This window comes from Labrus mixtus, chromosome 22, assembly GCF_963584025.1.
Source record: "Labrus mixtus chromosome 22, fLabMix1.1, whole genome shotgun sequence".
Classification (NCBI taxonomy): domain Eukaryota; kingdom Metazoa; phylum Chordata; class Actinopteri; order Labriformes; family Labridae; genus Labrus; species Labrus mixtus.
In genome coordinates this window covers 13432490-13447410 of record NC_083633.1, presented here as the reverse complement: position 1 = coordinate 13447410, position 14921 = coordinate 13432490, and the positions used below count along the sequence as shown (strand labels likewise).

The 14921-nt window shown below is 40.7% G+C and overlaps 1 protein-coding gene across 1 annotated transcript in view; it reads left to right on the top strand.

Moving 5' to 3' along the window:
• exoc4 (exocyst complex component 4) overlaps positions 1–14800 on the top strand; it is a 105924-nt gene extending 91124 nt beyond the window's left edge. Inside the window, exons 18-20 of the mRNA XM_061030341.1 lie at positions 1205–1383; positions 1517–1676; positions 12613–14800. Coding sequence (XP_060886324.1) covers positions 1205–1383; positions 1517–1676; positions 12613–12850 — 577 coding nt within the window. The 3' untranslated portion in view covers positions 12851–14800. The remainder of the gene's footprint in view (positions 1–1204; positions 1384–1516; positions 1677–12612) is intronic.
• The last annotated feature ends 121 nt before the right edge of the window (positions 14801–14921 follow it).

The window sequence follows — 14921 nt, the reverse complement described above, 5'->3', positions numbered from 1 at the left end:
GAGGAAGAGAGCGAGGGTGGGAGGAAGAGATGGGAGATAGAGTTGCTAAATGCGAGAAATGATTGAATAGAGGGTTAGAAGATGGATCCATGGCTTGAAATGTGGTTTAGTTGTTGGCTTTGCCTAAGGGGGAGGAGAGGTTCACCCATATCATTTTTATACATTCTATAGTCGACCTAATCTTATCTAAACTTTTATACCTTTCTGCTCAGTGCACTGTGATTATAAAAACGATAAAAGTATTGAAGCCTTTAGTCTAGACCAAAATGAGCCCTCAATGGAATTAAAGGACCTTGGATGAAAATATAGGTGTTAAAATTGAAAACGACGAGACGCACAATATTTAAGAAGGTCTTTATAGTCACCTAGAATGCAATGTGACCATTATTAAAACATGTTACCATAAACAAACTAGAATAAGATATTTGTTTAATAATAGTTATTTTCATTTTGGGTTCAATAATGGTAGATTGAAGGTTGTAACGAATAGTAAATTAGGGATCCCAAATATGTGTTATTTTACCAATTTTACCAATCTGTCCAATAAGAGTGAAACCCATTTGAGCAATTACTCCACAGGAGCAGCTGGCTGGCCATGAGCACATGGGTTTCCCTCAAATAAAACTTTCTGACAGAACCCAAATCAGAAGATCCTGAAACACAGAATGTTAGGCCGATTTAACTTATAAGCTTCTGTGCCATTTATGGATTTTATCATTGTTTTTGGGGACAATAATGGTCTGTAATCTGAAGGAAACTCAGAGAATTCCTCAGTTTTTTTTAAACATCTACAACAATCCAAAACCTTTTTATTATTGGATCCAAGCAGTCAACTTACTACACATTCTTTAGAGGTCTTTCATGCCTCTTAAGAGTTGTACAGAATAGTGTATTTAGCACTGCACTCTACAGGTCGCCCTTAACTTCACTGTCTGAATAGTACTCAGCAGTGGTGTCAAGGCAGCTTAATAAGTGGAACTGTTCAGAGTACTCTCAACATAATGATTTCTGCTTAAATTATAGGTGTGAGAGTAAGTATATGTATAAGTAAGAATACTCAGGGAAACCTGGAGTCCACCTTCTAACAGAGAATAAAACAGCACATGTCTATCCTCCTAACCCTAACCCTAACCCATATCAACATTTTACAATAACTAGTTTGTACATATTCTCTTTCTTTGCTTCCCTCCCTTGTCATATCCAGGGTGCATTGTTTCCATTACTTGATCCCCCTGACTAAGCAAGGAAATTATGCCATTGTGGCCAATGTGGAGAGCATGGACTACGACCCCCTGGTGGTCAAACTGAACAAGGACATCTCGGCGATAGAGGAGGCGATGGGGGCCGCCCTGCAGCAGCACAAGTTCCAGTACATTTTTGAAGGTTAGAATGGAGCTGTAGCTTGAGAAATGCAGACTTTCACTATGGTTTCCCTTTTTTTTTCTGCTCCTCTCTATTCTTTGTGCTGTTTTGAAAATCTTTTTTCCCCTCTTCTTCATCTTCTTCTTCTTACTAGGTCTGGGTCATCTCATCTCCTGTATCCTCATCAACGGGGCCCAGTACTTCAAGAGAATCAGCGAGTCCGGCATCAAGAAGATGTGCAGGAACATCTTTGTCCTCCAGCAGAACCTCACCAACATCACCATGTCCAGGGAGGCCGACTTAGACTTCGCCAGGTAAAAAAACAAAAACATACTCTAATTGAGTTTTTTTTCACAGGGTTAGCCACAGTTCAGTTCACCCTGAGCAGTTTTTTGTGGAATGAACCAGGAACTCGCCTTCCAACAGAATGGGTCTGTAAAAAAAATAAAGCACACAACCTTGGGGCTGAAGAAGCTGATTGAGGATATTTTGCAGATAGTCGGTCACTCTTAATTGTTCAGCCATTCTCCTCTTTGAAATGCTTGTTATTTCCCCCTGATTTTCACTGTTCTCATGGTGATGAAGCCTCTCATAATAGATCAGTCTAATTTTTACCTAATCAGCGTAATATTCTAAATTATACCTAAATATACAATCAAATGAAGTGTATTAAGACGGTACTTTTTACCTCATGGTGTTTTTTTAGCCTAAGTGATTTGATAACGGTCCAACCAAACTACACACCTGCACAGACACACTGCACAATGTCCTCAAGTTCAGACACCAACTATGTCAATGCACGCAGCAGGCAGATGGTCAAACAGATTGTCATCCACACTGTGTCGGTGTGCATGCTTGTTGGTGTTTATTTCTTATTCATGCATTGATATTTTGTGAGTCTACCTGCTGTTGCCCGGCGCAGTGCAGCCCTGACAGGCATGGGGGAAATCAGCGCTCAAATATCTTTGTGAAATCGAAAGGCAGAGGGAGGGAGCAAGAGAGGAGAAGACAAGAAAGAGATAGGTGATTCATGTGATTTTTTTTTGTTTTTTGTTATTTTTTTCAGGAGTTTGTATCCTTGACAGGAGAGAGTGTGCGTGAGGGAAGGTGATGGAAAAGATGGGGGAAAGAAGGGAGAGCTTAGGGTGAGGAAAATTGAAAAACGAAGTAAAAGGAAGTTACAGAAAAGATGTCTTTCAGTGGGGAAGGTAAAGAATTGGCTATGAGAAGAGAGCGAGGGTATAAAGTGGATTCAACGGAGTAAAAGACAGGAACATGGACAGGTAGATAGAAAGAGATGGAAATGCTAATGAAACGTTGAGAGGAGAAAACAGCTTCATTTCCAATTTTTAACACCTCATTTTCATTGACTAATTGGAATCCTTCTCCTTCTACAGTACGTCCTGAGTTTTCTCTTTTCCCTGTATTCATTTACAATATGACATGTTAGAGGTGGGACACTTGCCCTGTTGGACAAAAAGTTGTAAAGCCTTTAACTTTTGCCATGAAATGTTTCCTATATGAGCTGAACATTTTTTTTAGTATAAAAATCTGCTGATTTAAGATTTAAGAACTACACTGACTGATCTCCTTTTCTTTTATTTATCGTCCTGGCAGCATCAACTTTCTATTGTAACACACCTTGACCAACCTTCTCTATCTCAATATTTGTTGTTTAAAAAAAAAAAGAAAGTGTTTACCCATGTCTACAATGTTAGCATGTTGCGCTGTCGGGTTAATTAGCTTCTTTTCACGGCTCCTGGATTCATTATGAGTGTGTCATGGGTTTAAATGAATGGGCATCCATGTGCTGCAGTCTGTGTTAGGACATTTGTATTATGCCGCTACTGCAAGCCAAGTTTCTGTCCAGGAAAACAAACAAAGAAGTAAACTGAAATGACCTGAACTGTACTGGATGTAGAGGACCATTGATTAGCATGTTATTTCTACCCTCTGTCTGCTTTGATTATGGAGAAAAGCCAGTGATGGCTCCTCTGTCTTTCCTCCGGTTCTCCCACTTGCTCTTATAACGAGGCGTGGGTCCTTGTGGAGGTGTTGATTGGGAATTGTGGAGCGCATTGTTTACAAATTCATGGTTTTCTGGATTGGATAGCCTCTGGCTTGATGACACACCATCTCCTGCAAACACACATACACAACCTCCACACACACACACACACCAGAACTTGGACAGAAGCAGATCAGACTTTTGAAATCAACATTTTATGTGTAGGGCATAAATATTTGTAAAAAATGAGAAATGAAACTGGCTTGCATACATAAAGAAAGCATTCTGAAATAAGAACATTAATCAGGGATGGGACAAAGTATTAATACAGAAATATATTGTCATCCTGACTTATTTGATAGTACTATTGAATCAATGGTGCCAAATTAACATGTGGCATTCTAAACAGATTTCCCTGCCAAGTTATCTAACCCTTTACTACTCCATGACTCCTTATGGTTCTTATGACATCAATGAAGGTTAGTGTGTTCTTCAACTAATCAGGTATCGGAATGTTTGATTAAACAATTGTCTTGATGGGATGGGGGGAGGGGATACTGTTCTAATAAAGTATTTTAAAAATAAATAAACAAAACAAAACAAAATTTGTCTTGAAACACATCAATTATCGTAGAATCACTGTTTGGAAATCATTTTTTCACTGTCCAGGTTTCGCGCATCATATTGGATCTTGTTTTATATGATCCTTTCCTATCCTATCTTATCCTATCGTGTGTTGCTGTGTGACTTCCATCCCCAATATAGATGTTGAGAAAACAGACTTTGCCCCTATCAGCCTTTGAAAGCAGTCTGAGAAAGAGGGACTAAAAGCAGAATATTCATTAGTATTCTATTATCACCTGTAGGTAAACCACAGAGAATTGAGGAAAGGAAATGATCCCAGCAGGAAGCCCGCTTTGGAGAAAAAGCTGCAGATGCTTGCTTGTCTACCCATGTGTTTTTTATGTTCCTACGTGTGTGCATGTGGGAGTGTTTAAGAGTGTGTTTTGCCTGTTTTTCTGCTTCTCTGTGCTTGTATGTGAAAAGGAGAGTTGAAAGAGACCTGAACAAGGGCACAGTAATAACCACTGATCTGAGTTAATACTAAGGAGAGGCCCGGTCACCAGCAGTGCAGAACTCATGAAGGCACACACAGACGCATACACACTCTCACTCCCCTCTGGCTCATAGATTTGGAAGAATAATGTGCAAACACTGCCACCTTGTGGCTGAATCCATGTTTATGTACAGTATAATCCAGTATAGACCTACAGTATGTCAATTTTCAAGATTGAACAGGGTGTTAAAATGCAAATGTGTGTGTGAGCATGTGTGTATTGTATTTGTGTGTGTATGACAAGGTCCTATGGCAGTCTCTTGTCTCTCAGTCAGGAGTTTGGCAGCAATATCAGCCTGTGGGTCAAGGTCAAACACACACACCTAAACACTGACACACAAGTGGACCGACACAGACCATCTGCTCAGAAACAGTTCAGTGGCTCTGCCCTTTTCTACAGAACTGTGTGTCAGTGCAATTTCACATCTGTGTGTACTGTGTGTGTGTGCGTGCGTGTGTGCGTGTGTGTGTGTGTATTGACAGCATCCGCAACCTTGTCACTCCATTGATCTCCCCTCGTGGTCCCTCGTGTCCATCTCGCTCTGTTTCCTTTGTTTATGTTGATTTCTTGACAGATGCAGAGATGAGATAAAGGTGATTTTCTTGTCAAGGCTTTTTATCTTGAAAGGACCAGAAGGCACAATAGCTCCAAAGAAAACAAAACAATAAAACTTTGGGGAAAAAAACTTATTGTTGCCTGGCAACAGTCCACCCCAGCGTTTCAGGCGTGTTTCGCTTGGCAAGAGATTTAGCAACCTTAAATAAGGATTAAAAATAAATAGCTCTCACTGAGATATGAAATCTTAGCACATATTGTTTTTCTGCACAGCTACACAAGATACTTAAATGCCCTAATATGTCAGTTTTTTTTTTTTTTTTTGCACTATTTTTTTTTGTTTATTACGTGTCTTAAAGTTATTTTTTGCTTTAGCTGTTTCCTGACGCACAATAGTCATATTTCAGTTTTTTGATTAGCTGTTGACTAACTGTGTAGCTCTAGATCAAGTAAGCTAAATGACTGACTGGCTTGAGACCATGACTTAAGTTTAAGACTTTTATCCAATGACTATCAATGCGTTGTAACATCATCGCTGGTTGTAATTGGATCATTAGAAAAATACTACATTACATAATTCAAATGCAAACATAGATAGTTTTTTGGGTGGATTTTCACAGGAAGACATGAGAAGTAATATCCTTTAAAAACCTCAGGCCCCACACAACATGTTCTGCACAGGGGTAAACATAAATAAATGTGTATATGATTGTTCGTGTAATATTTTGGCCATTTAAGGTATGTTTGTCCAGACACCCACTCGCAATCACAGACATAACAAACTCAAAACACACACACACGCTCACACAAACACATAAGCGGTAGGGCTGGGAGCTGACCGGTGACCCGTGTAGGCAGGTTGCAGCGCTGTCATAACAATCAGCTAACTTGCGAGCCCCCTTAGCTCGTAGCTAGGCTAAACAGTAGTCTGACAAGCTCGCTGTTCAGATGCCCCAGAGTTCAGCCCATTGCACCCGACTGTCTGCTGCTGGAAATGAGTACAGTGTGCGGGCGTACATGTGTGAATTGTTCAAGAACCTTGTGTACTGCATAGTGTCCCGCCCCAGCCTCTGCGTTTCTCTACGAGCCTCTACAGTGTATGCGCATAAACCGTCTGTGTGTGTGTGTGTGCGTGTTTGTGTATGTATGTGTGTGTGTGTGACGGTGTCAGGTTGGTGTGTCTGCAGAGAATGTGGTAATAAGTACAGTTGACGGCCGTGTCAGGAGGTAGTGGGAGTCAACAGATAAAACTGTTTGTATTTAGGCCTGGCTTCAGTACGCTGTCACTTCATTCGGCTTCTGTCTCCCTTCCTGTCACCTTGTGTCTCTCTCTTTATCTCTCTCTTCCTCCCCTCTCAGTCCCCCTTTCTCCAATTTTCTTTCTCTCTCGTTTATTTTTTTTTTTTCCTTGCTGCCGAACAACCACCTGCACCGCCTCTGCTGAATTGTTTTTCTCCCTTCTTCTTCCAGCCCCTCCCTTTCTCTGCTCCTTTTTTTTTTCCACGAGTGCATGCGCAAGATGCAGTATGATGAGACTGATCTTCGCTGATGAAGCCTGTCTATTAATACTGTCAGTTTGTGTGTGTGTTTGCGTGTGTGTGTGTTTATGAATGTGCATGATGACTCTGGTCTTTGCTGATGAAGCCAGTGAGAGTGTATATGTGTGTGTGTGTGTGTCCATGTGTGTTTGTTGTGCTTGGCGCAGCATGATAGGGCCGGTCTTTGCTGATGAAGCGTTAGTCTCAGTGTCTCTGCAGACTTTTCCTCATTACTAGAGGAGAGACAATTGCACAGCATGGGAGGGAGAGCAAGAGAGAAAGGGGAGGGAGAGATACTGTACTACGGACCAAGATTAAAACTTACATTCCAAACACTGTTTACATGTGGAAATTAAATAACCATGGTCGCTTCTACCTGGCATGTCTGTAAAAGTACTTCTTGTTCTTTGAGCAGAAGGCTGCACTGACAACATTTTCAGACACCTTTCAACCATATTTAAGTGGAAGAGATCAAAAACTAAGTAGCCTTGTTAGAAATTCTGTGAAATGTGTAACTGCAGTATTTTGCTTTTTCTCTTTAACAAACATACTATTAAGGGAAAGAAAGCACTTTGGGGTACAGCTTTTAAAGAAGAGGAGAAGCAAGCAAGCCGCCCACACCTGAAAATTTTGGGGGCGGGGGGGGGAATCTCTCTGGACCTCTGGACTGTAATAAAAGGACAACATAACAGCTCCTCAAAAGTGTAGCCAAAATGTTGTGAGCTCCCCCTACTGAGTGGCTGCAGTATAGCTCATAAACTCCACCTCCTCCATGTTAACAGATGGGACATGTGTCCAACTAAAGTAAAATCCCAAAACATGTCAAACACATTTCTGTTGGTTTCAGCTAGTGTTCTGTTTCGTCCTGCTTAACATCACCATGTACCATTTCAGCAGCTCACATTTACATATTTTGTGTTTTCAGACAACTGAACAGGCACATAATAGGACTTTAAAAAAAGAAGCCATAAATGCTACTTGTTTACCAGACAATGCTCTTTATGATCACACAGTTGGCTGTTAAGAAATAACATCCAGCTTAATGACACCACCTGTATCATTTGATCGTTTATGCTGACGTTTAAAATGAGCGATCACATCGAGGGTAAGAGGTACCAGAAGGTTTTTTAAAGTCTGAACTTTACAGCCAGGCGGCCCCAAGCCTGAGTTGCAAATGAGTAGTTTTACTCGTCCATACTTAAATGTGGGGTCAGGATTTTTTAGATGTGTCCACGTTGGGGACAATTTCTTTTTAAAAACCCTGTATTAGGGTGTCAAAAAATAAAGAATAAGGCATTGTGAAGAGTGCCTTTTTGAAATGTAGTGAGGGCATTCATTTAAAGTAAGTGATAACGAGAGGAGGCGATTCTTTAAGCCTTGTTGTTGTTTTCTGCAGCCTTGGTTTCTGTTACTGCAGCAACAAGTCTTGGTTCCGGCTGATGGAGAGGCCTCTCATCCTCCTCCTCCTCCATCCTCACATCATCTCCCCCATCACCAATTAATGTGTTGTTCCAAACACGCTGACGGAGGCAGCTCATAATGGCCTTAATATTGTACACGCTGGAAATTAGGGGGGTACAAATTGTGCTGATTCCTGTCTTTCTCTCACTCGTCTTTGTCTTCTTCATCCCTCTTTTCCACCATGTTTTCTCTCTCTTTACACTCTCAAACCGTTGACATATACATCAGTCTGTCCCACGCAGCGGCCACGCATCATAAATTAACTTAATATTCTTTGTATGCGGGGAAAGGGAGGGGGGCAGCTAATTAAAATTTAATAGAAAGCACACCATGGAGGCATAGTGATGCACAGAAACGCAAGCTGATTACTAAAGCAGCGCTCTTATAGATGGGACTTCTTCTGGTGGAGGCAGGTGGATATCTGTCAAATGAGTGTGTGGGGTGTGTGTGTGTGGGGACAGGGGGGGTATGTGTGTGCGATAAAAGAAGGAAAGACTTAAAGGAAGGCACCATCAAAACAACAGTTCACAACAATTGGTTTTCTTCAGGAAAAAAAAAATGCAGATTTCATTAACTAGCTCTGTCTTTCTGTGGATAAAAAAAAGTGTGTGGTTGTATGTGTGTTAACGTGTGTGTGTGTGTGTGTGTGTCGCTGGGGGTTTCTTTCTTGAAGGCGGGGTGCCGAGAGATTTTAATCTTATTAACAGCCCTTACCCTGTTTGGCAAATGGCTTTCCAACTGCTTGGGTAATGAACTGTTTGAAAGTGTTTTCAGCACACGCTAACATACATCACTCAGACACATCGCTAGATAGACAGACACACATGCACACAGTTCCACACAAACACGCCTTCCTCCCTCTCCGAGCCAGCCCCCTCCCCTTTGTACTGAACACAGGCCAGATTGCCAGCTGTCTGAGACACACACACACACACACATTCAGACACAAACACACACTAAGAACCAGATGACAGTCTTGCACACTTTCTTTCTGTTTTGACTACAGAGGGAAACTGCTCAGTGGATTTAGCACCCCATCACCAGTTTAAAATGAGCATCAGTAGACCTGCTTTTAACAAATCCTAAGCTGTATTTTCCCTAAACACATCACTACCAAGTGAGTTATAGTTGCTATTATACTGTAGTTAAGCCTTGTTTTATAGCTCTGATGAGATATTTTTTATTTCCACTCGCTTGCTGTGGCATCAACAGATGGATTCAGAAGCATTTAGCTGTTTTTACAATTCTATTAGACTTTTTAGGCTGGGGAAAATATGTCAAAGTCGAATTTTGGTGCCTGTCAAAGCGGTCATAACTTCAGCAGTTTGATGCTTGTATATTTGTTTTTGCACGGTGTTCATACTGTAACTTGCTGCCAACCAGAAAGCTTTCCTTTATAAAAAAAGAAAGAAGCGCCTATACTCTTAACAAGAACTTTTAGATAACTTCTACCGGAGACCGTTTTTACTGTCCATCCATCATCATTTATACACAATACTCACAGCCTGTCTCAGCTCCCACAGGGCGACAGGCAAATTAATGCATCTTGGACAGAACACCAATCTATCACAAGGCTGGCACACTCACTTTCACACTCACATTAGACTCTTAAATCAACCTCATCTGCATGGTTTTAGACCCATGCACCACAGAGAATAATTCAACAAAATGTTGGGATGAGCTGCATGTGTGAATGCAAACAGACAAATTTATTTTTTTGTGTGGCCAGTGCCCGGAAATGTTTATGCAAGAAGTTTGGGTGAGCCAATGAGTGAACACAGCTTTTATATTAAGGAAAATTCACAGTGAGGAAGTGTTTTTCTTATTATGAAGGCATTTCAAGAAGACTTTACATACATCTAGTGCTGACAAGTTTTGCAATAGTTATCCTCTTGAGAGAGTAACTCTACTTCAGTGTATTGCTCAAAATCAACAGTTTCCTCCTCTGCTAATCCGTGTCTTATTAAGAGCCCAGGATAAACGCTTGAAATAGGAACGCCTTTCATTCAAAGCTTCTTCCTTCAACAAAGAAAATGTATTGTTTTTCACTGCTTACAGTTTTTCCAATTACGTCAACCCAATGAAGTGATTTGCCTCAAGCATGCAGGTAATTACTAGAAATGAAACGGTAATGCTTTCGAGCTGGTGTTCTGCGATGGTAGAGGTAAATGTGTGTTCAAACACTTACAGACAAACTGCAGATTCCCACGGATACAGAACAGAGACACATTTGAAGGTACTAGCATTCAGACAAAGTCGAGACAGACACATACGCTTCATATTTCACTGTGCGATTAATTCACAAGTGGGACCAGTCTTGGTGCTTTTCCTGCCTTTCTTCTGTCTCGCCCCCCGGTTAAGAAAATGAACCAATGTGACCCTCATCAATATTGACAAGCTTTTTTCTTGAAATGAGCTCAGGGATGGAAAAATGAACAAGACCTTGGAGAGAAATTGAGAGCAGGCTGGAGAGTGAGACAGAATGCAAATGCTTCGTTGCTTGGATGGCCAAGGGCATTTACTTGCAAGGGGAAGGCCAAAAAACAGACATTATGCACATCTATTCCTCACTCATCTCTTCAGTCATCACTCTTTTCCCCTCCATTTTTTACCTCTTCATTTCCATCTTGTTCATCGCACCCCTCCATTACTCTCTCTAGGTCTTTTCCTGCTGTTGAATCTCCACGATGACGGCACATAAAACACCTTGGAACAGAAGCTTCCCGAGTGCTCATTAACGCCTCGTTAGCATCGAAAAAGATCATTTGAAGAAGAGAATGGGTCCTGGATGGGTGGAGGAGCCAAACATGGGAGATTAAAATATCTTTTCTGACCAAAGTGTCTTTTTACTGCACCATCAGAAATCACTAAAGATTTGAACCCATTTGTCTCCATCTTCCCCAGGCATTTGAGAAAGCTTGAGACACTTTTTCTGGATGCTTTCATAGACAAAATAACAAATCCCTCTTTCTTCCTGTGGTGTCAAACAACAAGAGGTTTGAAACAGGTGGACCTCTCTTTTTTCTTCATAAACCCAAACCCTCCAAGGCTTTTCTCCAGCCTAACAAAACCAGTCCTACATTTATCTCTCTTCCCTGAAGGGCTGCCCTCACAGCGCAGCAACAGCTACTACTGTTGAGTGATTGCCATCTGCCCCTGATCTTTTTTTTTTTTTTTTTACCTGAAATGCCTCCCATGTGGACAAAACAAAAAAGGTCAATGTTAAATATCGCACAAGTAGAAGGAAAGAGACAAGGCATACCTGAGGTTTTTACATGCTGATCTACTTCAAATGTTTAAGCATCCAGTAGTTTCCATTGACCTCCATTAGTTGACATCATCCAACATCTATGTAATATTGACAAAAAAGAACACAGACGTGATCTACATGGGATTAACTACACAACTCAGGCAAGTTTCAAGGCTCATCTTATTGATTTTCATATCATACCTAAATGAATGGAAATCAATAGATGCTTTGAACAGAAAAGACAAAAAATGCAACATAAACAAAACACTCAAAAATAGTCAAATAGATGCTTTGACAGAAAAGGGAAAAATGTATGATAAAAATATTGGACACAAACTCTGAAATGGTCCTTTAAGTGATGTCCAGATAGGGGGGAAAAAAAGACTGTTTATATTCCCTATTCTACAACCTGACGCCTTCTCTTACCTACTTTATCTACAACTACTGTATGGAGGTGTAACATTTAGTCTATCTTAGGAGAGAGAGATTTGTCCCACAGCCAGAGGCAGAAATTGGTAAACCTATTCTAGTGTGTGCCTGTATTTTGCTGTTGACACTACCCCTCGAACACACATACACAAAACACGTCCCCCAAGGTATTTGACCTGTTTTACCCTCTAGCAAAAGAAAAATTGTCTGCCCTGCATCTCAGCACTCCCCTGAGCAGCAACTGAAGTCCAGCAGTGTACATTTCATTACTAACCCTTCTACCTGAATCCATTTTAGTAGCCGGACATTGTCTACTCCTGTGAATTTGTTTTAATGAGTGTTGCATCCTGAGCTTACTTACACAAGAGGTCTACCCTTAAATATTCAGTGACAAATAAATAAAGACAGGCAATATTAACAAGCACAAACAAAGTCTCGTTTAATCTGTCAGTCTTTGACCTTTTATGTCTGGAATTGTTTAAAATGAATCAATTCTCTCTCCCCATTTGTGCTCCCTCTTTATCAGTATGTACTTCATGGTCTTTTTCTAATGGCCCATTGTGGCATTAGGTCCCGCTTAAAGAGCCATTAATTCTACACACAACCTATTCCTGTTTTGGATGTGTCAACAGTGTTTCAGTAAAATAGTCTCAGTAGTATGCAGGAGCTGAATGTTTTCCCTCCACCAGCAGCTCACCAGGGTGAGGTCCTTGAAGTCCGTTTTAAGGAAATTGGGCTTGACAGCAACATCAGTTTGTTTCGCTTTTTGTGTTTCCCCCTTTGTTGTTGTTGTTCCTTTTGATTCTGCACTGGAAATATGCAAAACAGGTTTATGAAGTGTTATTAACCTTTTTTATTTTTTATTTCTCCTGTTACTGTTTTTCCCTTCAGGCAGTACTACGAGATGCTGTACAACACTGCAGACGAGCTGCTGAATCTGGTGGTGGACCAGGGTGTCCGCTACACCGAGCTGGAGTACATCAACGCCCTGTCTTTGCTCCACCGCAGCCAGACAGGCGTGGGCGACCTGAGCACCCAAAACATTCGGCTGCAGAGGCTGAAGGAGATCATCTGTGAGCAGGCGGCCATCAAACAGGCCACCAAGGACAAGAAGATCACTACAGTCTAATAATAAAACAAGACAAGGAAACCAGGAAAATGTTATTAGAACAAGAAAATAAAGGTGTATTTCCAAATAAGCGCATCTTTGATCCATTTAAAATGTTCTTCAGATCTCTCTAGTGGGAACATATAAAGCAAAAAATAAACAGGTCATGTATCCAAAAGTAAGAAAATGGAAGCGATGTTCAAGAATTGGGTTAGAAGACACTGAAATAGTGACTTGCTAGACCTAGATTTGAATGTGTGTGATGGATGTGTCTTCTCCATTTCATCCTGCCTGATGTGATGAATCACATTGCAGTTAAGGGTAAGGGACATAGATGTACTTTATTCTAACTCTGGGCATGTAGATCACATAAATATGGATATAAGCCCAAGCTGCTCTGACTCACCCCTAATTGGCAAGCGAGGTGACAACTTACACAATTGCGAACTCTGCTAGTCTAGTCCCCTATCAATCCACGTCATAAAGTCACCCATAACTTCAATTTTCACTCGTTTAAAGACACACAAATGGTGCATTCAAGCGACTCCAACAACCCCTCACTCCCCACGACTCCAGCTAACAGATAAAAGACAATTGTTGTGGACACTCAACCAAACTTAGGCCCCATCTCATCTCATTTTCTTATTAAATCTAAACTGCTGCTCTCAATTACACCTCTATCTCCCCTCTCCTGGCAGCCCCATGGGCCCACTGATTCTGTCTGCAATAACAGATGCCAGATTAGACTGTCTGAATGAGGCCACATCTCCCGCCTGCTGCCAATTTGGGTTGGTCCCTAAAGATTTCCCTCACCGAGAATTGTATCATATCTATGCCCGTTAAAAATCTGTTTATCTGTCTTTTTCTCTCTTTTAGCTGCTGCTGTAAAGTTGCACAGGGAGTGCGGAAAGTTGGAGGTTGTTTTATACAAATTTGACAAATATGCCTCAGTTATGATAAATATGTTTCGCTGATTTCAACCATATTCTTAGTTTTAGTTGCTATATTTCAACTCAACCCCAAAATGCTGAATGTCTTGCGCCTTTTTTTGTGAAGAAAATGTGTATGGGAATACATAAAATCCATCATTCTTGCTCTATAAACTAAAACGATTAAATTTGAAATCTTTATTCTGCCAACTACATGGGCTCTATTCTTTGAAAGTAAACTAAATATAACTCAAGAGACGATCACAAATCATTACGCTCCCTCTTTTTAGTTCATTAACTTGGAAGAGAAGTACTTAACAAGAGGAGGAGAGGGGGAATGGGAGCCTTGTCAATATAGCGGGCTCGCCGCTGGTCTCCCCGAAGCCCACAGAGCAATCCATCATAATGACACATCTGCTGGGATCGATGAGAAAACAACCAAGGAGCTGCTGAGGGGTTTGCCTAACACTCTGAAACGAACACTTGGTGTAAAATCTCAAATCTGCTCTTTCAGCTGTTCACTTCAAAGCTACTTGTAATGTTATACATGGGAAACTTTAATACAATGTTAACCGTCCGTTTAATGTCTCGCACAGAAACTTTAGCTTTATAATGACACTGCTAACAGAAACCCCTATGTGAAGAAAACTCAAGTATCAGACAGTACACTCCTTACAGTATATGTAAACACAACCCAATCCTGTCCATGCTTCTTATTCAAGAATGAGATGTGTAAAATGTAGTTAAGATTATTTTGTTTTTACTTTGCGGCAAAACACAGAAAACCTTTTTTTTTTTATTTCTTTGTTTTTCTTTTCAGTGGAACTTTATTTTCCACTCTTCCTCATTTCCAGTAATTTCCATGTTTCAAGTAAGAATGTATTTAAGTCATCAGAGGGGGTTAGTCATGAACAAGTTAAAACATCCTCCTTGTCTTCTGGCTGTTGAGTGCCACTTCTGAGATGTTTGTCTACTCTGAATTAAACACACATGATTTGTCAATGCATACTTATGCAATGAAATAATAAATCCTTCAAACATTTATTTTTGTTTTGTGTATTTTGTACAGTGTTATTCCTTGTGTGGTTGCATAACAATTCATTTTTTTCCATCGGGAGAAAGGGCATGCAGTGACACTTCTATTGCAAATCACAGCCCAGTCT